The sequence below is a fragment of the Chanodichthys erythropterus genome, chromosome 5 (genome assembly GCF_024489055.1).
Source record: "Chanodichthys erythropterus isolate Z2021 chromosome 5, ASM2448905v1, whole genome shotgun sequence".
In the NCBI taxonomy this organism is placed as follows: domain Eukaryota; kingdom Metazoa; phylum Chordata; class Actinopteri; order Cypriniformes; family Xenocyprididae; genus Chanodichthys; species Chanodichthys erythropterus.
In genome coordinates, this window is record NC_090225.1 from 22031309 (window position 1) to 22057815 (window position 26507).

A 26507-nucleotide genomic window follows, 5' to 3' on the forward strand; every position below is an offset into this window, starting at 1 on the left:
CCTGAAGTCTTAATCCAGTACTAATATAAACTACTTTTGGTCCTAAATGCTTTATCATAAATTTAAAAGGACCATTTTTTATAGTTTTGTAGTATATAAGGGTTTTTTTCCCCTCTTATGGCCCTTTCACATGACTTGCATCATGGCTTTGCGCCACATGAAAAGCCATCAAACGGGCATCTTTTAGGTAGCAAGAAAGCAGGAAGTGTGTGCAGAAAATAGGGAATGAGTCTTGTGATACATCATGAGAAACTCCAGGCTTATATTATTATTGTTATTATTATTACTACTAAGTAAAATATTAAACAAAATAAGAATTATTATTATTATTAAGAATTATTTATTGTAATATTTCATTGTAAAATAAAATAAAGTTATTAAGAAAAATAATAATCATTCCTAAATGCATGGTATAAGCAACCCAAACTCTCAGCACTGCAGAGATGTGTTCGTGTGGAGCAGTATTTACTAAGCTGCTTCAAGATGCTGAAAAAAAGGATCATAAGACACACAAGCTTCACTCTGAAACATGCAGTACATATATTTAATTAAATCAAAGTCTTTGTGAATTGCTTATCGCAATTTTGATTAATTGTATAGCCCTAGGCAGTTGTAGGCCTATGTTAATTGTGGCATCACAACCATTTCGAAAAGTTTGGTTTCTTACTTTAAAGCTTTTTTCTTGTGAATCAGTGCTCTAAAACAGGGTTTTTCAGCCTTTTTGGAGTTTATCTAATTTCAATCGCACCCCCTACCCCCAACAAACGCCAATATCATTGATATATTACTTGATGCATTTGAACATTGCTATATTATTTAAAGGTGCCCAAGAACATGTTTTCAAAAGATGTAATATAAGTCTTAGGTGTCCCCTGAATGTGTCTCTGAAGTTTCAGCTCAGTTTTTTTTTTTTTTTTATATATATATATACATTTTTTGAACTGCCTATTTTGGGGCATCATTATAAACGCGCTGATTTATGCAGTGCGGCCCCTTTAAATCTCGTGCTCTCCGCCCGCGGAGCTCGTGCTTGCCTTAAACAGCTATAAACAAAGTTCAAACAGCTATTATAACCCTCAAAATGGATCTTTACAAAGTGTTTGTCATGCAACATGTCTATTCACGTAAGTAGAGTATTTAATTGGATGTTTACATTTGATTCTGCATGAGTTTGATTTTGCTCCGTGGCTAACGGCTAATGCTACACTGTTGGAGAGATTTATAAAGAATGAAGTTGTGTTTATGAATTATACTGACTGCAAGTGTTTAAAAAATGAAAATAGCGATGGCTCTTGTCTCTGTGAATACAGTAAGAAACAATGGTAACTTTAACCACATTTAACAGTACATTAGCAACATGCTAACGAAACATTTAGAAAGACAATTTAAAAATATCACTAAAAATATCATGATATCATGGATCATGTCAGTTATTATCGCTCCAGACGTTAATACTGGCTGCCCTTGTCTAATGCCTTTCATAATGTTGGGAACATGGGCTGGCATATGCAAATATTGGGGGCGTACACCCTGACTGTTACGTAACAGTCGGTGTTATGTTGAGATTCACCTGTTCTTCAGAGGTCTTTTAAACAAGTGAGATTTATATAAGAAGGAGGAAACAATGGAGTTTGAGACTCACTGTATGTCATTTCCATGTACTGAACTCTTGTTATTCAACTATACCGAGGTAAATTCAATTTTTGAATCTAGGGCACCTTTAATTTTACATATAGTGTGCAGTTCACTTGTTGCGCTCAAGATCATTTATTTAAATGCAGACATACGAGAAGCGCATCGAAAATCGAAAAATTATCTATGGTGTATTTTGAAAACTGTAATCTTCAGTACAAGTACTTTTAAAGTATTATTTTTATGCTGTTATTTTATAGTTTTATTTTATATGTTTGATTTAACCTCTCGAGGCGCACTGTCCCGACGTCGGGTTTGACGTTACTTTGTTTACCATGGTATACATTTACTATATAGAATACTGTCTAAAAATATTGAGAATGATAACAAATTATACATCATTTGAAAGTTCTAAGGGTTTATTGTCAATCTACAATGTCTGTTTTATGATATTAATGCTCCAGCAACAGTAATATTGTAATTTGTGTCAGGAGTGCAAATGACAAAAAGCAAAATCATAATGGGATCGTGAGATGAATCCAATCCGTCGCACTTGGGTATAATGTCCATGACAAGCATCCACCGAAAAACATCCAACAGCACTTTTTGTCCACAAAAGCATTAAATCCATGGCATATTGATATATTGTCCATTGTTTGCATCATATTTCTCTTGAACGATCTGGTCTTTATCATCGTTCTTCGAGAAATTATGCAATTTGAGCACAGTTTATGTTGTAAAACTGTAAACGATTTTATACATTAGACTCTCACAAACAAATGTGCCCTCCTCCAAAGTTTATTTTTCAAAATAGTACAGCAGTTTTACTTATAATATCCAAGCAGTGCCGTCTGCATCTTGAGAGACATATTCTCCAACCATTGTCATTGTAGTAAATCTGACGGACAAAACTTTTAGCCAATGCCAAGATGATTCCAACATTTACCTTCCATATGTGCACAATACAGACTGGAAAAAGCCTGGCACAACACCCTCAGATTGTGACAGTGGGTATTTTGAGCTAAAACTTCACATACACACTCTGGAGACATCAGAGATTTATTTTACATCTTGTAAAATAGGGCATAATAGGTCCCCTTTAAAGAGTTTGAAAGGTCAGGTTAATAGTGCCAAAGTCACACAAATGGTTTTATTATTATAAATATGGGTCGAGGTGGCAGACATAAGCGCTGATTAATAAACAGAGAGAGTGGTCTGACAGGGTCAGCGGTCAACAATGCAGAAAAGGGGTCATCTGCAGCAACTGCAAGCCTTTAGCGTGCTTTATGATTGCGAGTCTGGAATTTATTTAAACATTTTTTTTGCCATCAAACTCCCTAATTAACCAACAGAATTTAGTTTAGTGTAATCAAAGTAGTTGTTCCTCTTATTCTGTATTTTATACATCATTTAAATTGCTTGTTCCAAGACAGATCTGTGTTTAATATGAGAATCGTTATAAGTGACATATGGAGTTATTATCTGTAGTGAAGTATACTCGTCTATCTCACTGTTCAACAAGCAGCATCATTTGTGTTTTCTTTGCTACATCATTAGCATGTTTCTCTGACTGCGTATTAGATATTGATTGACGCAGGAGGAGCGGGTACGGAGAGAACATTCCAGAAGAGTGAAATTATCATGAGGATGGTATATTGGGGCGAATCGTTGTGGAGTGAGGTTTGAAGTGCTTTTTAGATGGAGAGAGAGAGACAATAGGACTGAATTAGCTCTGCTGGTGTCCCTGATAGCGCTGGTTGTAAAATGTGCGAAAATAACAAGGGCCTGACAGCTCGATCCCAACACCTCATCATCATCATCATCACCATGGGAACCAGCGTGCCAAGAGCTGTGGAAGAGACGTGCTCATTTTAACTGAGCTTTAAAGCTGCACTCGCATCTCGCGGTGTGGCTACTCTCTGGCACTTCTCTCTGGCACGCCGCATACATTTACTCCCTCTCTCTTTCTCACCCACTCACTTACTCAAGTATTCATACAAGCCCTCATCTGCTTTTGCGTCTATACAACTGGAAAGAAAAATCGTCTTTGTTATGGTTGCTAAACAAAACGGAAGTTAATGTTGTACTGTCAGATTGCGAAACAGTTTTGTCAAGTATTCTGCTTAATACTTTTGTTTTTGTGTAACTGTTAGGTTTTGTGTGTTCTTTTAATCTCTGTCTATGCAGCCATACAAGTGTGTGACAACTGGCAAATAGAAAGAAATAGTGTCGGGACATGCAAACAGGGCATTTGCATATGGGAAATTGTCTCATCAGTGTATGCCTCCCAACCAGCTGTCATTTTCACCCACAAAAAAAGCAGCTGCAGAAATGAGAACATTTTTCCAGATGATAGCAAATAACAGATTTTGAAAACCGTAATCTCCAGTACAAGTATTTTAAAGTATTATTTTTATGCTGTTATTTTATAGTTTTATTTTATATGTTTGATTTAACCTCTTGAGGCGCACTGTCCCGACGTCGGGTTTGACGTCACTTTGTTTACTGTGGTATACATTTACTATATAGAATACTGTCTAAAAATATTGAGAATGATAACAAATTATACATCATTTGAAAGTTCTAAGGGTTTATTGTCAATCTACAATGTCTGTCTTATGATATTAATGCTCCAGCAACAGTAATATTGTAATCTGTATCAAGAGTGCAAATGTCAAAAAGCAAAATCAAAATGGGACTTCATACCTTTGTAATGAAATAGCGATCGTGAGATGAATCCAATCCGTCGCACTTGGGTATAATGTCCTTTTTGTGTCCATCTTTACAATCTTAGACATATCAATTTGAATAAAATTTCTTTAAATCGAGCACTAACTTGACATTACTAAACGCCTATTCCTTTTCCCTATGGCCTGACCTCCTCAGATTCTCACAGTTGATCTTATATTTTAGATTTTTTTCTATCTTGTCCCGTTATTCTTCAGTTAGTTTTGGTTTAAATGTTTAGCACAAGTTGTGTTGGGGAAGTTAATTTAAAATTGTAGCTTTCCAAGCAACTAATTTAAAGTAGTTTAACTGCTAGTAGCTTCACTACATTTTAAAAAGCAGTTAGCTGCACTACTCCTGCCAAAAAACAAAAAAGTAGCTAACTGCACTGAAGCTATTTAAGGGGTCTATCTTGTAAATTAAATGCTTATGTCCTTTACACTTCTGTGCATCTTTGTGGCGAGCTCCTCACACACACTCGCATCCCCAGTGGCCCAAAGTCGGCCACTCCTCCCATTGCAGACACCCTCCGAAACAGACTTTTGCTTAGAAGAGAAATGTCTTTGAAGTTCTGTCAGTTTCCGAGACACTGCAGTCGCCTTGTCAACTCCGCTTAGCTGCGATCCCATCCCTAGCATCCCGCTGTTATCTTCCCTTAAGAGCCTCACCACCCAAAAGAGCAGTCTGAGGTCCATTATGTGAAAGTTGGTGGGTTCAGGCCTGTGAGATGATTCTAAAGAGTATCCAGCACTTATGTAAGTGAGTACAGCACACATCACTTTCCTGCTGTCCTGTTACTCAGTCATTAATGAGTCAGTGAAGGGACCATGAAGAATACATTTGTCTTAGAATGAGGATGAATCAGATGTGTGTAAGAGCTTTGAGACACTGTGCCATCTCTGTGTTTCATTATTTGACAAGACGGGATATGATTGTGTTTCAATGAAGTGGGTACAGCGGGCAAAATTTATTTTATGTTCCCTATCTCTGTTTCACAGTGTTTACTTGTTCTTTATTGATATGATAAATAAGCAGATATATACCGCTCAAAAGTTTGGGATCGGTAAGATTTTTAATGTTTTTAAAAGAAGTTTCGTCTGCTCACCAAGGGTGCTTAATTTACTTAATTAAAAATACAGTAAAAACATTGATATTGTGAAATATTATTACAATTTAAAATGACTGTTTTCTATTTGAAAATATTTTAAAATGTAATTTATTCTTGTGTTGGCAAAGCTTTTTTCAGGATTTTTTTGATGAATAGAAAATTCAAAAGAACAGCGTTTATTTGAAATATAATCTTTTGTAACATTATAAATGTCTTTACTGTCACTTTTGATTGATTTAATGCATCCTTGCTGAATAAAAGTATTCATTTCTTTAATTTCTTTTCAAAAAAATAAAAATAAAAATTCTTACTGACCCCAAACTTTTGAACGGTGGTGTAAAATGTTACAAAAGCTTGTATTTTATATAAATGCTGTTTTTTTTTTTTTTTTTTTTTTTTTTTTTTTAACTTTCTATTCATCAAGGAATCCTGAAAAAAAAGTACACAACTGTTTTCAACATTGATAATAATAACAAATATTTCTTGAGGAACTAATCATCATTTTAGAATGATTTCTGAAGGATCATGTGACACTGAAGAGTGGAGTAATGATGCTGAAAATTCAGCTTTGCCATTGCAGGAATAAATTACTTTGTAAAATATATTAAAATAGAAAACAGTTATTTTAAATTGTAATAATTTTTCACAATATTACTGTTTTTACTGTATTTTTAATTAAATAAATTAAGCCTTGGTGAGCAGACAAAACAATCTTACCAATCCCAAACTTTTGAGTTGTAGTATACATATATAGCCTATATATATTTATACAACAGTTCTGTCTGGTTCTCGAATTTGATTGGCTGATAGCCATGCGATATTTCAGTGATAACAGCACTCCTACTGCCTTTTCACCGTTTGTATCATTCCGCTTAAAGTGACCGTCATGGCGGCCGATCAAATCAACCGTAATTTTTACAAAAACTACTTCTTGTACCACAAACTGGCCAGTGATTCGTATGCGGTCTCGTGCCTACAGACGAATCACAGCGTGCTGATATACAGCCATATCGCACGGCTACTCGTGTGATATTGCTCATATTTACATATATATATATATATATATATATATATATATATATATATATATATATATAGATAGATAGATAGATAGATAGATAGATAGATAGATAGATAGATAGATAGATAGATAGATAGATAGATAGATAGATAGATAGATAGATAGATAGATAGATCTCGCTACATTCAGTCAGGAAATGAAGCTCTGTTTCTCTTTCTTCACACTCTCAATCCGTTTCTCACGCTCTCACTCACTCTTAGTCCATGAGCCACATCCATATTTACATGGTGTTTCTATGCCGTGTTCTCAAACGACAGCTCCCCTCTGTTATCTTTAATGGAGGCTTTCCTATCCCAGTGTTACTGTGTCAGAAAGCCTATCATTTGTAAAGCCGGGTGTTTGCGGTGAGACGGTGGTTGTCCGCTGTAAGTCGACGGGGCTTCCTGGACCCCCGGAAGAGTTGAAAATGAAGGCTGTGCACGCAACGTCCTCAGTCTCCAGGGAACAAATGTTGAGTGTGTTACGGTGCATTAATATCATCAAATACACCATGGGAATTTTTTTGAAGTGCCACCGTATGAGGGGTTTTACACAGCTAGGAATGCAGCCATTATGCTAGTGGTGAGGAGCTAGCAGCAATTTAGCTGTATGTTATTTTCAAGAGACAGAATCATTAAGTACACAGCTTCTCTCACACTGCAAAATAAAAGATTTCAGTGCAGTGCCTGAATGCTTGCAGTTTCTGTGGAAATTTGATCATAAGAACATCTTTAACCTGTTTCTTCAGCCTGGTCTCATTGTTAATACGTAGTTATTAATATGTAACTTTAAAAGACACAAAACGTACATTTTTGTACATTTTGAAATGTGCTAAAACGTACAATACTGACGTAATTATGGCACCAAAGCGTAAAAATACTTACGTTTTTACAGCGAATAAAACGTAAAATATTTACGAATCTTTCATGTCATAAAAATATGTATATTTTCCCTTTTTATCATTTTTAAGATAAATGTAAGATTCCTAAACCCCATCCTGAACCACAGCACACCCATTTTATACATAATGGACAGAAATGTGTAGGAAAATGACAATTTTAGTAAAAATATAACATCAAAACAATATTTTGAGCCACTAATCCTATACCTACCTCTAAATCTACCCATAACCATTTTTCTTAAAACTGCATACTGTTATAAATAAAAGAATAAAAGACAAACAAGCGTGATCACAATCATTTATTTTTTGTCAAAAGTGGTACCAAAAGTAGTTCTAATGATGATGAGTTCCAGTCCTCTCTGGCGGTAATAGTTTTTGTAGCGTACAGAGCAGAATTGAATGTATTAATCCGTGAAATAATTAATCTGTCTTCTCTCCTTGAAGGTGCGCACTCATTTCAAATGTTAATCCACTGAAACACGGCATGTCGCAATCTGTGACGAAGCAGGTGAGAGCCAATGAGTGTTCGATATTATTGCAGTAAACCATGTCGTAACGCTTCTCGAGGGTGGCGCTACTTTCAAATTTAAATTATAACGAGTGCGGGCTTTGACTGTGATGGTCTCTGCTGAGAATGAAGATGAAGGGAGAATAGGAGAAAATCGCACAGCAAACAAACTAAATATTACAAAATGGGTAAACAATTACAGAAATTTTATTAATTTTAGGGTTTCAAAGTGTAGTCTTGTTTAACATTATGTAATCCCCCAAAACGAGTTTGCAGCACGAACAGAAATGTAATTTCATATTAAGTAGATGAGTAAACTGCTTTCAATAAATTCAACTAAAAACATGTATTGATATGACAATTGAATACAACAGATTTAAATCATTAAAGCCACGAATTTAATATTAATACATGGGAATTCATATACATACACACTTTACATTAGACATTTTTTTACTGTTAACACGTAAGTATTTGTACGTTTTAGTGCTATAAATACGTCAATGTTGTACGTTTTTGTGTATGAAAACATAAGTAAATGTACGTGTGGTAGAACCACACTTAACATAAAAATACACATGTATTCTCATGAGATCACGTTGGTTTCTTATGTTTATTACATAAGAAATTTAATGCCATTAAATAGGGTTGTTTTTTTTTTGTTTTTGAGAATGTTTCATTTTGTGTTGGCTATAGCATTACATCCTCTCAGTTGTTATTATTATTTTCAGCATGGAATTTTAATCCAATTTGAAAAAAATGGTAGGTGGTGACTGGTTTCGTCGCACCCCAGTGCTCTAATTGATTGATTAAAGTAATTGATTGGTTTGGGAGGCCCTGCAACTGATTAAAATGCTTTCAGACATGAGCAGATTGAAAGGCAGCATGTTCCAGCACACTCTCTGGCCCCCGGGGGCCCATGTCTGGCTCTCCTTGAGGAGCAGAGACAGTGGATGTACATTGGTATTTGTGTGTGCGGTCCATCTGGTCAGTGGAATTAAAGTCTCTGGTTAGCTAGCTTACATGTGTCTTGTTTCTTTCCAAATCATCTAGACATTTTTGCTCACATAATCACTGCAGCATTTGTATCTATCTATCTATCTATCTATCTATCTATCTATCTATCTATCTATCTATCTATCTATCTATCTATCTATCTATCTATCTATCTATCTATCTATCTATCTATCTATCTATCTATCTATCATGAAAGCTTTCTGCTTTTATATCTTACATTTTTTGAAGACTCTTTTAAGAATGATTTGCAATTCAATGGCTGAACAATGCAGAAAGCTTTTTGGATTTAGCATAAATTTATGTACAGAAAAATCATAGAACAGCATAGCAGTGCATTACATTTACAGCACTTTCATTGTGAAATTGCATAATCAACTGGCAGCATTTATGCATACAGAGGGTAGTTGTTCTTTGCTGAAGGTTGTCCAAAGGGTTTTGCTCCCTGTCTAGCATGACTCAGCATGTTATGATGTCACTGTTTCCCCCCCTCTTCCCCATATAAATGCATGTTCTGCTTTTATTCTGTGTTAAACAAAGGGAGAAACATGGCCCCACCATCCTGAGGGAGCTTTGACAGTCTTTCTCTCGTGAACAGATGACAGGAGTGTTTTATCAAAGCAGGAGCTTTTGCTAGAGGCTGGATGTGTGAGTGTGTGAATGTGTTTTCCTGTGTGTGACCAAGTGCCTGTCTGAGGATGACATGCTGATGAAGCCTGCAAGCGGTTTAGAAAATGAAATAAAAAAGCTGTTTTTGAAGTCACAGTGATTTGCCATTCACAACCCATTCTACTTATGCAATGTGGTGTGTTTCTGTGTTGTATTTTGTAGTTTTTGTCAATGACAAAAAATTAGGGTGAACTGAATACCAGAATGGAGCTAAAACATGCAAATTTGGATATTGGTTAAATTAGAAAAGCAAGGATTTAAAGGAAGAACAATTTATGGTAACACTTTATTTTGATAGTCCACTAGGCATTCTACTAACTATAGGTAACTTTGCAACTATGTCAACTAACTCTCATTAGAGGGTCAATAGACTGTCCGCTTAATATCTGCTAACACTAATTTATTTCCATGGTCCCCCAACAGACAAGTATTTGTAAGAAAATTTATAAGTACATTTTCAAGTACATGTCAACTAATTCTAACTCTAACCTAACAGTCTACTAATCATGAGGGTTATTTGATATAGTTGACATGCCTAAAGTGGTTTATCGAAATAAAGTGCAGCCCTTTAGATAGTATAGACAAACATACACTGATAAAATGTGAGACCAGGAGCATGCAGCGGTGAATACTTTTCATTTTTTGGTGACTTTATGAAAAATCCTTACTTCTCTTTTAGCTAGGGTTTCTTTTAAACGTTTAGTTTTCTAGAAGAAGTCTAGTAGAATAGATCCAATTATAAGTTAGCGGTGTATGAATTGGAACCTGTTTGGTTTGTGGTAATAGCTAACAGTCGTCAGGGGTGGCTAACGAGCTGTAACCAGGCAGGGAACAGCCTTGGCTGCAGGCTCCAGGCTTCAGGTCCAGTAGGTTTGGCATCATATGAAAAGAGAAAAGGGACTCATGCAGAAAAAGAGAGAGTCAAAATTCAGGGGACATATTGACTTCTTTGGCAAGAACTATGAGTTTGGAGTGTAAAAAAAGAATGAATAGACAAAGAAGAAAAAAAGAGAGTTAAAGAGAGCAGTGGACCTATAGAGGAGTGAATGAGAGCGAACAAGAACAGAGCAGAGAATAAAAGAGAGCTGAGCACTGGAGGAATGCTGATCCCTGCATATTTAGCTGGCAGATGGCTGAAATACAGGTATTTTTACCTACAGTCAGGTCAAATCACTCAGATACTATAGATCAGTGGTTCTCAACGGGTGGGTCGGGACCCAAAAGTGAGTCTCTGGTCTTTTCGCATTAGAGATTATGTCGTTGAAAAGAGCTAGATGGACCACAAGAGACTAAGAGGTTTTCAGATGCATTTTTAAAAGTCTACTATTTTGAAATAATAATAAAAAATATCAAATCTAAAACATATATAAGAAAATAAAAAATAATAATAATTATAAATAAAAAAATAATCTTAAAACTAGTTGGCTGTTGGATAAATAGTGACCCAAAAATTGTTCTCAGGTCTGTTCTATTCACACTCGCAGGAAAGAAACGATGCTAAATGTATAATTATGCATAGTCATGATAGTGAAATAAATCAACCTTTAAAAGGGAGGAGAAACATTTCTCATTTTTAGCTTTTGCCATGCAAGTCTGAAAGTCTGCAGTATTTTGTTGCAAATTCATTTGTCCAGGGCTCAACGCTAAGGATTTTTTTCTACTGTCCCGGTCGGCCCCACAACAAAACATTAACAAAAGTAAAAGACAAGAAAATGGGCCTATAAAATAGCATAGTTATTGTTTTCGTTGTCTTTGTTACATTTAACCTCAATAAATAGGTTTATGAGCTATTAGATTAACTCACTTATATTTTAAATATTGTTAGACAAATAAACAGTAAGTAATAAAATAATAACAAATTACGAGTAATAGCATAAATATAATACAACAGAACAAACATATGAATTAAATTGTGCTTTTCAAGTTTTTCATGTAGGTTTAAACTAGATTTTCAGGTACAGAAATTGTAATCTAATGTATAGCTAAATATATAACTTTAGATTAAACTTTTTTAAAGTTAATCAGTCAAGAGCTGTTACAGATGCAAAAAAATTTTTGTAATGTTGAAAATACAAAACGTTAAATACTGTTACTTGAAATAATAATAATAAAAAAAAAATGAAGACACTTTAAATGTGAAATTAAACCCGCCAGCAGGTGGCAGTGAATCACTGTTAAAGAGCGAATCAGATTCAACCGATTCATTCAAACGGCTTATTCGTTCAGGAAGTGTTGCTCAGAGACGCAAAACAATTCTGTGTACTTTGGAACTATTTTCGTAAATACATCGAAACAGACGATTTGGTGTGTAAAATGTAAGTCACTTGATATTAAGTTCTTGTTCATTAAACTGTACGCTAAATAAAATCAATATCACATTTGTAACTTAATCATGATAATATTTGGAGAAAAACTGCGCTCTTTGTGTAATATTGGTTAACTATATTAAATGATATAAATATGAAATGTACACAGGGCCATTTTTGTCCCTTATCTTGAATTCTGTGGCATTCTAAATGCATTTTAATAGACTAAATCACGCAGTGAATGCGTGCACTCTAATAATGCACGCGCACTAGTCTAACCTACTAGACTACGTCACGTAGTGTATGCGTGCACTTAATGGGTGTTTTTGTTGTTGTTGTTGTTGTTTGTTTTTTGTAAAGTGAGGGACATAATCGATAATATCAGATGGTTAAATCAACAATTCGAGCAGTCCTTACTGTCGAGCCCTGTTTGTCACTTGGTTGAAGATAATCACATCGTTGATGAATACTATATGATTTAAAGTAAAAGACAAACAGAGCAACATGAAGCCACATCCGCAACTGTGTCATTTAATTTGCCCAAGCTAGAATTTAAGCCCAGTTGTTAAAGGCCCACTGATGTGCCTTGAAATGTGCAGCGTTATTCAATGCATTGACTTAGTTTCCACTGAAACATGAAGACAGGGTGGGACATATCAAGCAGTTCCTTCCCTTTTTTCCAAAAGCGTTTCATTTATATCACAGCTCGACCAGAGCTGTTGAGCTTGGCAAAGCCGCATTTTACAGCTTATGACAATAGTGTAATAGAGACACTAACGTGAAACCAGACTTCATTCGCCCCAATATACTTCAAAAGAAATCAAAGAACAAACTGATGTGACGTAATTTAGAACAAAATCGGGCCAAAATGAAGTTTGGCCAAAGCAAACTCTGTTGAGGTAAGATCTCCGCAGGTGAAAACACGAACACACTGGATAGTTGCTTTATAGTAGAAAATAAAATTGTGCTTCTGATGAAATGAGGCATGTTTGATACTGTAAAGCTGCTTGCTTTTAAGCAATCTATTGAATAAAAGGCCTTATAAATAAACGTGATGTGACTTTTCTGGAGTGCTAATTTGCAGAGCTTGTGCTCTGTATATCGCTGTTCATGTATTTCGAACTTCGCTTTACCCCTAAACGAAGAGAAAGAACTTCACCATGAGTATATCAGGGCCTTTACACTGTCCCAATCATTCCCTATCACCTATAAAGTACATTATGTGCCATTCACTATATAAAAAATAGTAAATGTGTGAACAAGCGACCGACTTCAGCCGCAGCTCCAGCATCTATTAATAATGCGGGGGTTGGGACGCTTCAGATTCTATAGAGCATTTGATAGGACAGAAAATCTGAAGTTGATCCATTTTGGCAGAAGTGAGAGACTAAGTTTTGAAGGCTTTTATCTTCTGAATTTGTAAGATGGTAAATCACACATCTGCTACTATTTCTGCATTTACAAAATTGTCAAAATTATCATATTAATATTTTTTCTGTATTATTGGGTCTATGCAGTTCATGGTTATATTGCCATGTGTGATTCTAAGGAGGTTTTTGTAAAACTTTTTACTACTGTAATGGGTCATGACTCATGTCCAATGTAAAATCTGGGTCCTTTAGCAAAACCAGTTAGGAACCACTGCTATAGACATTGAGCCTTCAACCTCAGCTAAAACAATCTCAGCACTCCGCCAAACGCTGAATTTAATTGCCGCTTGGATCATATCAAACCGCACGATTGTCTTTCCACAGATGAGCGTTTGATAGCAGCCTGAACTCAAATAATACATCAATCCAGATCAAACAGACTGCAAGCTCTCGCCTTGTCTCTGCTCAGCTTTCATTAGAACTAACTGCCTGGGGGACTCAACAAACCACATATTTTCAATCCTCAGAGAAACCTTGGATTTAATGTAAAAATCAATGCTTGTTCTATCTCTGTTTCCTGTTCAGCTCTGTTCTGAGGTCTCGCAAAGGGGGCATCTCTGTAAACAGACGTATTGTATTCCTGCTTTGCTAAATTCTCCTTACGCCACTAATAGGGATGAGCCTACGGAAATCCACACTCTCCGGGCTGCTTTTTTGATCATGTCAGACTTGCCGTCGTAGATTTTGACCTCTCTGGTTTCTCTTCCTGTCTTTCGCAGATAATGACGACCATAAGAAAGAAGAAGATGCCAGAATGGAGCAAGGTGAGTGACAGTGTTTCCTAATGCTGTGTTCACGTTTGCAAACAAGATGGGAAATTATCACATCCAATATCCTGGAGCCCAACAAAGTTTAATTCACGGCATCTGAAATGCTCGCTTCATGATTAATCGAGCCTTTTGTTGCGGGTGGCAGCTCTACAGTTGCCTATAAACAAGAAAACAAGAGTCTGCATTTTCTAACCTGAATGGCTGAAATAGTTTTGCTGGCATTCCCATGCACACCTTTGGTCTTTTGGCGAGTTAATTGAGATGAAGGTTGCAAGGCGTTTTGCTTTTGCAGGACTGAATTGTTTTGGAGCATAGTCAGATTGATTGAAAGCTAATCGGACTCGCTCGCCACCTTGTTTGCAATGACACAATCAAACATTATCAAATGGGATTCCAATTTGCTTTGCATGTCTTCTTTTAACGGTGGTCCATTCATATGCAAATCACCTTACCTTCTTTGTTGACTTTCAGAAAAGCAGAAAAGATTACAAGGTTTTCATCTGCAGGCCTCCTTAACTGTACATTAACAGTGGCAAAAAGAGATAGAAAATAAAGGTGTTTCTTTGTGACTAATGCGTGTTTGCTCCAGGAGCTAAATAGAAGGCAGCAGGTACAGCATTACAAATGATTCAGTGCTAAGCTAATTCCCAGCGCTAGGCCCTTAAATCCGGCTTACATACCCACAATGGTCCCAAACCTGCTTAAGCAACTGTCAAAAAGACAACTGAGCACCGTACAGTGGTAATCTAATCTGGGTTTATCTCTAGGTTTAGGCTGGACTACAAAACCAGTACAGGTTGGATGATACCCATCCTTGAGAATGCCATACTAGAGTTTCAGTCAGATTACAGTAGCAGTGTTGTTATTGTTAAATAGAACTATTAAAAAAAAAAAAAAAAAATTTGTTAATTGAAATAAAGCTGAAATAAAATAAAATATTCAACGAAAAACTTAAACTTAAAAAAACAAAAGTTAGAAATGTTGCTTTATCAACTAAATGAAATAAAATGTTTAAATTAAGGTACGAAAATTACTAAAACTGAAATAATTAAAGCTGCAAGCAGCGATTAAATTGCCATCGCACCTGGGCTCACCGCTACCCGTTGGCCTTAGGAAACAGTGAACAGTGGGCGGCATGTTTATAAGTGAGTAAATACAGGAGAATTATGGCAAAGTCATTTCAAAGTGCCACACTTCCTGCTGCCAACAGGTGGCGCTTTGACCATAACTGAATATTGCCATGTAGATGTTTTCAGGCCAGGACTATTATCGAACATGTGAAGTTTGGAGCAGATCGGACATTGCATGCTTGAGTTACAACAACTCAAGTTTCGTGGCGTTAATCGCAAACATTTGCACTTAGCCAAGTATTGCATGACTTAACGTGTAACTATTATGTTTGGTACTTCGTGGCATATTGAAATGTGTTCCTGGGAGTGAATTACAGTGTAAAGCATGCCATTTCCTGTTGCCAGCAGGTGGCGCTATGACTATTTGAATATTGTCATATAAATGTCTTTAAGCCAGGACTCACATGTGAAGTTTGGAGAAGATCAGACACTGTATGCTTGAGTTACAACAGCTTCCTCTTTCATGGCGAAACATCAGACTTTGTCAGGCCGCCACAGACACGCCCTTCAACGAAAACTCAAGATCTTTGATATTGATCATCGCTAATGCCTTAAGATTAGACTGACAACATATGATTTTGATCTGGTTAAATCTCTACGAGGAGCTAATCACAGTTGTAAAACATGACTTTTCCTGTTGCCCGCAGGTGGCGCTATGACTATTTGAATATTGTCATATAGATGTCTTCAGGCCAGGACTCTAATAAAACACATGAAATTTGGGGCAGATACGACATTGTATGCCCGAGTTACAACAACTTCCTGTTTCATGGCGAAACATCGAAATTCATCAGGCCGCCACAGACACACCCTTCAGTGAAAAATCAAGATCTTCGCAATTTAACGTCGCAAAGACCTTTAGATTAGACTGACCAAATATGACCTTGATCTAATTAAAGACACACCTAATTCAGAAACCCATATCAGACATAAATTTCCACCACTTCTGGCTCGTGTGCAAAGTTTCATGAGTTTTCGAGCATACGACTGAGCAATTTCAATAGGGTCCTCACACCATCGGTGCCCGGGCCCTAATGTTCCACACACCAACGGTGCTCAGGCCCTAAATATATAATAATGTTAAAATAACTAACAAAGTACAGTAGGTTTTTTGTTGAGCTGGAAGACTGAACCCAAGTCAAACATCTCCAACAGTCACTTAAACTTCATGGAATTCTAAGATGGAAGTTTTCTGGCAGTGTAACAAGGCCAGCATTGATCATTTCTACAAAAGTTAGTTGATTGAATATACAGAGGGTGAAAGAGAAGGAGCGCTAAATGAAGCATCTTAGAAGAGCAGAACATGTTCATGCCTCAACGACATGAAGCAAAAAAAATAAAAAAAATAGGGCTGTACGCTGTGAATGTGAGAAGCTGTTCACAGGACTGAATCTGTAAGTCAAGACGGCCATCAAAACCAGATCCGATCCAGAACAAGCATTTTTTTCAGCACCTAACATTGACTTTTTTACAGCCATGTTATAAAACGGTATTCTGAAGCAATCCAGCAAAGCATCTAATAGCCCTCTGAACTGCTGTAAGTCCTTGTGTTGGGGCTTTGTGTGGTTGTGTTTACTTCTGCACAAACCAGGGAAACCAATCACCTTTTGTGGACGCTGTTATACCTCATTGTAAACACTGGACCGGGATGACCCGGCATGGCAACACCTATCAGGATTCCATCTTGTTCACAACAGACCAAGTATCACATCTGCACACACACACACAGTAGCTCCGAGCACACTGCTTTTCCTGCCCCAGCAGTTTCGGCTAGCTTAGCCTCAGTTTCATTCAGTGAATGTCTGACTGGCAGCCAAGCCCTGGCCTTTAGCAGCGCTTCACTTAGCCAGGGCTCTGATTCTCTCTCTTTTTCTCTGGAACCAATTCAAAGGCTCAAATGGTTGCCATTCTCACAAGGAATTGAGGCTTTTTTCCCCTTATCCCCCTGTATCGGCTCTCTCCCACTCTCTATCAATCAATCTATTTCTATCCGTCACCTTCTTTTTCTTGCTGTCTCACCAAAATCCCTTACACTACACTTTTACAGGCCCCATTTTTTATCAGCTGGGTTTTGCCGAGGCACACAAAAGCCCCTGTTGATACAGAATCACCTGGTGCATGTATGCACTCCAGCAGGTTCTGTGACACAATAGCAGGATATTCCTCCGCTCATTTCACCCTTATCAGTGCTGTTCAGTGTAGGCAATCTGTGCCTTGTAACCCTAGATGTTTTTTTTATTTTTTTTATTTTTTTTGTAGTGAGCTGGCAGTTGCCTTTTTTTAGTTATGAGATTAATAAAGGGTTGTTTTTTCAGTTAAGCAAGAGATAAGAGAGCTACTCAACTATATTTCTTAAGAATTATTTTGCAATTTGTGAATTAGTGGTGCTTGCTAATTATTGTTGCTAATACTTATAAAGTTACTACTATACATTTTATTTTGTTTTATTTTATTTTTATCAGAACACAAGTTCTCATGAGTGATATTTTTTTTTTACAGATACACAGTGTATTTTATTTTATTTTATTTTATCTTATTTTGTTTATCAGAACACATTGGTAATGGCCTGGCAAGTTCTTATGAGTGGTATTTATTTTTATTTTTTTTTCAACAAATACACATTTTTATTTTATTTTTATTATTTTTTCAAGTGTAAAAAAATCTAGTTTTTGGATCAAAGTTCTCATAAGTGATGTATGATTTTTGACAGGTAACACGCAGCCCATGGAAGGAGAGGAAGATGATGACGATGGTACTGATAAAAAAGGTATGAGTAAATCTCTGTTCTTTTGAGATAAGTTTTGTTTAAGCATTGTTGAGGATTATTTTATTTTATTTTATTTTATTTTATTTTATTTTATTTATCAGAACACATTGGTAATGGCCTGGCAATTTTTCATGAGTGGTATTTTTTTGTTGTTTTTTTGTTTTTTGTTTTTTTGGGGGGAGGACAGATACACATTTTTATTTAATTTTTTTAAGTGTAAAAAAAATCAAGTTTTTGAATTAAAGTTCTCCTAAGTTGTATGATGATTTTTGACAGGCAACACGCAGCCCATGGAAGGAGGGGAAGATGATGACGATGGTGCTGATAAAAAAGGTATGAGAAAATCTCTGTTCTTTTGAGATAAGTTCAGCTGTCAGCACTCCCTTCTTCCAAGCATTGTTGAGGATTTGATTTGATTTGATTTGATTTTACTTTACTTTACTTCATCAGAACACATTGGTAATGGCCCTTTTTTTTTTTTTTTTTTTTTTTTTTTTTTTTTTTTTAGTTTGTTTGTTTGTTTGTTTGGTTGTTGTTGTTTTTTTGGACTAATACACATTTTTATTTTATTTTTATTTTTTTATTTTTTAAGTGTAAAAAATAAATTTTTTTGGTATTAAAGTTCTCATAAGTTGTATCATGATTTTTGACAGGTAACACGCAGCCCATGGAAGGAGAGGAAGATGATGACGATGGTTCTGATAAAAAAGGTATGAGAAAATCTCTGTTCTTTTGAGATAAGCTCATCTGTCAGCATTCCCTTCTCCGAAAAAGTATTGTTTATTTTATTTTATTTTATTTTATTTTTATTAGAACAATATACAGAGTTTTGCATGCACACTTGAAACGTATCACGTGTGCTCGTGTTCCAATTTCTGGTTTCTGTTTCATATGTGCATCACTGCCTATGAAGAAAGCTACAGTATGGATGCGCATGAATTAATAAAGCTGTATTTGCTTGAAATTTGACTTTCTTAGACCAGTTAATCTAGGATTAATCCAGCTAATTATTTGTTTTAATTTTTTTAAACATGTGCCTCCCTTAAATTCCTTTACGTCTATGGCTCTGCTTGCAATGAGCGCTGTTAGAACTTAATGAAGAAAATGAGCATTTCCCTGCCACCTGTAAGGATGCGTTAAATCTGACAAAGTGGTTTAATACAGGGGTGTTTGATCTTGTGAAATACGACATTTTAGTAGACCTGCATTTTACAGTTCCAGTATTTTTACATGGGACAATATAAATAGTAGGCCTACAGCCTATACTGCCCTAACGAAATCCACATTTTTTCATTTTTACTGTACCAATGTTTTTTCATAAACCATTAAACATGGCATTATGACAATGCACACTGAGCCCATTTCCCAGCGCGATTTCTTAATTTCCACAAAGTTAAGCCCTTGAAATATGACGCACTGCCCAAACGAAAGCCACATTTTGAGCACTTTTTACTGAATCAGCCTTTTTTTTAACTTGTCAAAAAAAACAATGCACACAGCCATCAGCCCATTCATGTTGCGGTTTTCCGGCCGTCACAGAGAATGCTTTAAAGCGGACATAAGGCCGTGATACACTGCCCTGCGAAAGCTACATTTCATCAAATAGACCATTATTAATTCATGCGCATCCATACTCAGATTTTCTTCATAATTTTGAGTAAATAGATCTTTATTGATTCATGTGCATGCATACTCTTGCTTTCTTCATAGGCAGTGATGCACAAATGAAAAAGGTTTTAGTATACACATACCAGAAATTTATAAGTTTATAAGTTTCGCACGTTAAGTTTCTCATGCACACGCGAAAGATACGTTTCTCATGCGCATGTAAAACTCTGTATATTTTTTATTTTTGCAATGGTCCCTTCAGGGGCTCTGTACTAATACACATTTTTATTTTATATTTATTATTTTTGTGTATATTTAAGTGTAAAAAAAATCTAGTTTTTGGATTAAAGTTCTCATAAGTGATGTATGATTTTTGACAGGTAACACGCAGCCCATGGAAGGAGGGGAAGATGATGACGAGGGTACTGATAAAAAAGGTATGAGAAAATCTCTGTTCTTTTGAGATAAGTCCAGTTGTCAAAGTCCATATCAGCCAGCATTCCCTTCTTCCAAGCATTGTTGAGGATTATTTTATTTTATTTTATTTTATTTTATTTTATTTTATTTTATTTTATTTTATTTTATTTTATTTTATTTTATTTTATTTTATCAGAACACATTGGTAATGGCCTGGCAAGTTCTCATGAGTGGTATTTTTTTTTTTTTTTTTTTTTTTTTTTTTTTTTGAGAGAGAGAGATACACATATTGTAATTTATTTTATTTTAATCTTCTTTGTTTTGTTTTATTTTATTATATTTTATTTATCCGAACACATTGGTAATGGCCTGACAAGTTCTCATGAGTGGTATGTTTTTTTTGGGGGGGGGACAAATACACATTTTTATTTTATTTTTATTATTTTTTTTAAGTGTGAAAAAATCTAGTTTTTGGATTAAAGTTGTATGATGATTTTTGACAGGCAACACGCAGCCCATGGAAGGAGGGGAAGATGATGACGATGGTGCTGATAAAAAAGGTATGAGAAAATCTCTGTTCTTTTGAGATATGTTCAGCTGTCAAAGTCCGTATCACCCAGCATTCCCTTCTTCCAAGCACTGTTGAGGAAAAATCAGACGAAGATGATGTTCGGGATGTTCTGTCAGGGTGTGGAAACCTGTTTAAGGAGCCATTAGCTTTCGAATTCTGCCGTTTCAGCCTCTTTGGTTGTGTAGCACTGAAACAATTACTTGCTTCTCAATAAGATGGACCAAAGATAATTAAATTCGTATACTGAAGGGGGGTAGCAGGCTATTAACACCACAGTTTCTCCATTTGTCTTAAAGCCAGAGGGTTGGAGATAGTGTTTTTTCTTGCTTTCTTTCTTTAATATTAAAGCAGGCAGCACTGATGTCTTTGGGGAAATTTCCCCAGGCTGATATCTCTCTTCAATATGCAGCACAAAGAATGAAGTCATTTTTTTCAGTAAACCGATACTTTAGCAAACAACAACCTACCATATTTTGTCCTTCTAAATAGCAAACTTATTCCAGGTCTACCCTTACAAACATTTACCATAGTGTCTGCCAAAATACTGACACTACTTTACCATCATCATTTTTTTTTTAAAAGTTAAAGGGATAGTTCACCCAAAAATGAAAATTTGATGTTTATCTGCTTACCCCCAGTACATCCAAGATGTAGGTGAATTTGTTTCTTCAGTCGAACGCAAATTATGATTTTTAACTGCAACCGCTGCTGTCTGTCAGTCAAATTATAGCAGTGGATGGGAACTTCTACTGTAACGGTAAATAAAACGTAGACAAATCCAAATTAAACCCTGCGGCTTGTGACGACACATTGATGTCCTAAGACACGAAACGATCGGTTTGTGTGAGAAAACGAACAGTATTGATATTATTTTTTACCTCTAATACACCACTATGTCCAACTTCGTTCAGCTTCCTGTTAGTGAGGTCAAAAAACCCGCTCTGCTGACGGAAGTGATGTCTCGCCCATATACTTCAATGAGTGCAAGACATCACTTCCGTTGTCAGAGCGCGATCAGACCTCACTAACCGGAAGCTGAACGGAGTTGGACATAGTGGTGTATTAGAGGTAAAAAATTATATAAATACTGTTCGGCTTCTTGCACAAACTGATCGTTTTGTGTCTTAGGACATCAGTGTGCCGTCACGAGCCGCAGGGTTTAATTTGGACTTGTCTATGGAAGTTTTTTCGACTCTTATTGTTCAAGTTCCCAATCACTGCTATTATTTGACTGACAGATGGCAACGGTTGCAGTTAAAAATCATAATTTGCGTTTGACTGAAGAAAAAAAGTCACCTACATCTTGGATGCCCTGGGGGTAAGCAGATAAACATCAAATTTTCATTTTTGAGTGAACTATCCCTTTAACATATTTTGCCAGAAACTGTAAGTGTTTGTAAGGGTATGTCTATGCAAAGTTCACAAATTCAGACAGTATTTTGAGTCACTGCCTTCATAACTTCTAGCATATTTGAACTCTTATCTTAATGGGAACTAATCCAGTCACAAACCCTCTTGTTTAACCTTCACAGGATGGCGTCAACTTTAAAGCTATCTCTGCAGAAGTTAAGCTCAAACAACGACGTTTGTTACAAGGCAGTGAGGAGCAGAACAAAGCGTGTTAAAGCCGCATAGTCTATGATTTATCCACAGGTGTTAGCCACAGCCGTCCTCCTCTAGTGCTGTCGCCAACATCAAATGCACTAGCTCTAACGCGGCGTCATTCAGAGAACAAGGTGCGGCGGCACATTAAATACGTTTTTGAAATCTTTTTTTGATTCATGGAAAATGAGCTTTTCCTGCACATTGCCCTAGTGCCAGAGCTAGCAGCAGCGACTAACCTATCGGATTCCCGCCGGCCGCAACTTTGTTTTTCATGAACAGGGGAAGTTGATATACAGCCGTGGTGGGATATTGCTTTGTATTACACATTCAGTACTCTCCCTGAGGGGATGCTCTCTAACTGAGGTTAGAGCAAGAGGGCCTTTTAGACAGCCCGTTAATGACAGAGAAACATTAGTGCTGTTCTCCCTAAAGCAGCACTTCATACATTCACATGCTCAGGGGACAACTGGCCCCGAAAGCACTGATCTGGAACTCTCTCCGTGATCCTCAACGGGTTACCTGTGAGGAGTGTAAAGGAAAACAGTAACTTATTCCAGATAAGCTCCCACTTGCCTTCCTTCACAGCAAAAGAATGTGTGAATCTCAGAGGTTTCTGGTTGCGAGACAGATAAACTGAAAGGGTTTCCGAGGGCATTAGCTGCAGCTGGCGGGTTTAGTCTCAGTTAGCGAAGACACGCAGAAGCACGGCGGCAGCGATCCTTTCGATCCGACCTATCAGCGCCGGGTTGTGGCCTAATAGAGCTGGCGAGCTGCTTGGGTGGAGAGACTAGACTTCTTGACAGAGTTCTTGGGGGATAAAGTGATTTGTGATGTAATCCACATGAAATCCATACATGGGGGGATCGGTGTGCAGAGAAATGAGAAGGATTGTTCACAGAACCGGACTGAGCATTTTCAGATGGCCTGTGAGGTGAGCGAGTGTGTGTTTAGCGTGTGTGTCATGCCGCATTTCAGAGATTAGGAGGTGACAGGTTAGATGGGCGAATCAGGACGCGGAGCATCAGGTCGAGCTGTTAACTGTGTACTCAGCAGATGTAGAAGGCAGAGGGGGCATGTTTGGAGAGGGAGAGAAAAGGAGAGTGTGTGGAGACGTCTGTGGAGGAAAGAAAGAGATAATATCTACATCAATAAACTCATGCTCATAGCAATTTTAGTCTTATTCTCTTTTAGCTTAACCTTTAAATTAAGTCTTTAAAGGTGCTCTCTGTATTATTCCCTTATTAAAAAAAGATTTATCCCTGAAGAAATGAATAGCGTTTTTGAAAAAATATGTTTAAAATAATACCCTCATGTGAGATACAGAATCAGTAGCTTAATAAAAATCTGTTTAAATTCTCCACGCTGTAAAAAAAACCCCTCATAATATTTTCTTTTTTGCATGTTTTTTTTTTGTTTATTTTAACTGAAAAAGTTTTTTTTACACTGTACATGTAGACTGCCATGTTGATACTTTATTTTATTTTGCATTGTTTTGATCTAATGTTTGTATTTTATTTTTTATTTATTTTACTCTATTGTAATTTTAGAATATAATATAAATGAATAATATAATATAATAATGAATATAATACATTTTTGTTGCACAGGAGTAAGCAGCCATTTTAAAAAAGAGTGCAATAAATATTTGCTGCTACTTGTATTTTTATTTTATTTTATTTTGTATCAGTTGTATTTTTCATATATATATATTTTATTGCCTTTTACCCCATTTGCACTAATATTATTTTACCGTACTTGAACATACTGTATTTTACATCATTTCTTGTACATCATTTCTTCTCAATGTTTTGGCAATAAAAAAACAAAACAAACAAAAAAATATATTAACCAAATGTGTTTGACAGAAAGAAAGATAGAATGTGTGTGTTTTTGAGGAAAAAAAAAAAAAAAAAAGAACAATAACAAGAGAATGGGAAGAAGTGCAGAGCGGGAGGGGTCAAGCGACAGGAAGCTTCAATGATGTATTCGTATCGAGGGTGGGCGGCATTACAATTGTATATTGTAGATAGTGGCTCAAGTGTCTCCAAGTCCACCGTTTTGCACAGCTGGAAACACGGCCGTTAAGCTCGTGACCCTGGCAGAGAGCGAGACACTGAATCAAAAGACTCTCCACCGCATAAGATACGTGCAGCTCTTAAAAGTGGAAGCCAACACACACACACACACACACAGTGAGAGAGAGAGAAGGTAGATTCTAGGCTGCTGAGCAGCATCTGTTGATTGTGACACTCTCACTCACCTTTCTCTCTCATATCTCATACATTTTTCATGGTGCCGGTTTTCTTCACCATGAACTGTGTTAAGAGGGCCTAACTGACAGGAAAGAGAATTCCCCACCGTGTGAAAGGAGGAAGTGTTCTGAGTCTTCTGCTATTCGATTCCGTATGATTACAGATCCATAGTAATGTGACTGTAAATGTATGGTATTAGAAATATTTTTTAGATAGCTCACAGAAGCTCTTCAGCTTGTATGCAAGCGAGCGTCCTCCTCCTAAACGTGTGCATTTATTTATGCATGTGTGGCTGTCATTTGAACTCTGTTACACTACTGCCATCTGCTGGTGGAATGACTCACTGCTGGGTTGCTGCAATGGGGTTCATATCCTTATTCGTCATATTAGCCTCATAAAATCATAAATTAACAACACCAAATTCTCATTTTCACAGCCTCAAATATTTTTTCTGTCCCTCTAAAGTTTGTACTCAGGCTTCATGTCTTTGCTTGCCTTAGTTTTTGTTGATTGGATGTGTAATAGACAAGAAGTCATTTTTGATGGATGTGATTACTTCCTACTGGGTTATTTCAGTGTCTCTCTTGCAGGCAAAGATAATAAAACTGCTGACATAATTTTAAAATCAAGAAAATAGCTTACTCATATTTTGAAACTTCTAAACCTTTCACCTTTAACTACTTTAACTTTGCATTCTTTGCTTTAAGTACTTCCCATGTGAAAGAGGCCATCGTGAAAGCGTGCATGACTCATTTCAGCTCTCGTCTCTCAGAATAATTTGGCTTTCTCTCCAGGTTATACACAACATCCCTCACTGGTGTACGTGGTGACCATGTGACCTCGCATTGAAACTGAGAAGATTTATCATCTTAGTATTTCAGGATCCAATTTATCTTCATGTTCCTCACAAGAATACCATCAAAGACAATGGTGCATGTCATCCTTTTTAGCAAGAAGAGATTCTATGCCTTAACCCCACGCACATTGTAGTGGGTTCACGTTTATTTGAATATGCCTTAATACCTTCCATCCTTCCTGCGCATTCAGCATTTTTAAGTTATGTCCTCAAAGTACTAATAACCATACAGTCCACAGGAGGACTAACCTCCTCCCACATAATAATTCATATGGAGGGCAAAACATTGAGCTCCAGCCTATGGAGAAAAGACCTTTGCCCTCTAAATGAATAAAATGTCACTACATCATAATCTGCAGTTATTGGTTTATCAATATTGAGGATGAAGTCTAGAAGTTCCAGTGGGTATGAAGCAGAATTTGATTGACAGCTCCACTAGAGGCAAGACTAACAACAAATCATGGTACCTTTTTTGAAGGTCTGTCATATCTTTTGGCATATTGTGTTTGTTTTCTGTCTTCTTCTTCTTCTTTTAAGAGCATGTGGTGAGAAAACAAATTGCTCAGACATTTGAAAATTGCTTCTCACACCAGCTTGTTAAAAATTCCAATTATGTCAGTAGTGTAATGGTCATTGTCAAGCACAGCGGATCATTTGTGCCAGGGTCTTCGTTTTCCAATTCATCCTAAACCCTATCTGGGTTAAAGAAAGAAAGAATATGGGAGAGTATCAGGACATCACTGAAGAGAGGAGAGAGGTAGAAGGAGATGTCAGGTTTAGAGGACTAAAGTGACTAAAATTAAAGTGACAAAATTAAATCCACCTGGGATAAACGCTTTCATGTAAGCCCATGGGACACACTGCAGCGGGCTCATGGGAGTTCTGTGTGGGGTGTGCTGAGATCTTTTTAGCTGTCCGTTGGGACTGCACTCTGTGGAGTCTACAGATATTCAGAAAGTGCAAAATTAGCGCAGCGATGCCAGAGCTATTATAAATATTTAATGTAAAACATGACCATAGCAGGGCAACGTTCCTCAAGACAAATGTGTGGGCTACTTTATCAAGGATCTTGAGGGAAGATAAATATGCCAAATAGCAATTTAACATGCCTATCAGTGTACTGGGGTTATGATACTGTAGTAGCATTTTGTGTGTGCGTGTGAGTTATATTCTTTT

At 36.6% G+C, this 26507-nt stretch overlaps 1 protein-coding gene across 3 annotated transcripts in view; it reads left to right on the forward strand.

Annotated features, from left to right (window-relative positions):
• macrod2 (mono-ADP ribosylhydrolase 2) overlaps positions 1–26507 on the forward strand; it is a 601684-nt gene that overhangs the window by 535354 nt on the left and 39823 nt on the right. The window contains exons 10-15 of one of the 3 annotated variants that reach the window (XM_067386580.1): positions 14075–14119; positions 17966–18022; positions 18299–18355; positions 18676–18732; positions 20011–20067; positions 20551–20607. In XM_067386580.1, the coding sequence (XP_067242681.1) occupies positions 14075–14119; positions 17966–18022; positions 18299–18355; positions 18676–18732; positions 20011–20067; positions 20551–20607 (330 nt within the window). The remainder of the gene's footprint in view (positions 1–14074; positions 14120–17965; positions 18023–18298; positions 18356–18675; positions 18733–20010; positions 20068–20550; positions 20608–26507) is intronic. The other 2 variants (XM_067386581.1, XM_067386582.1) reach the window with 2 other exon arrangements.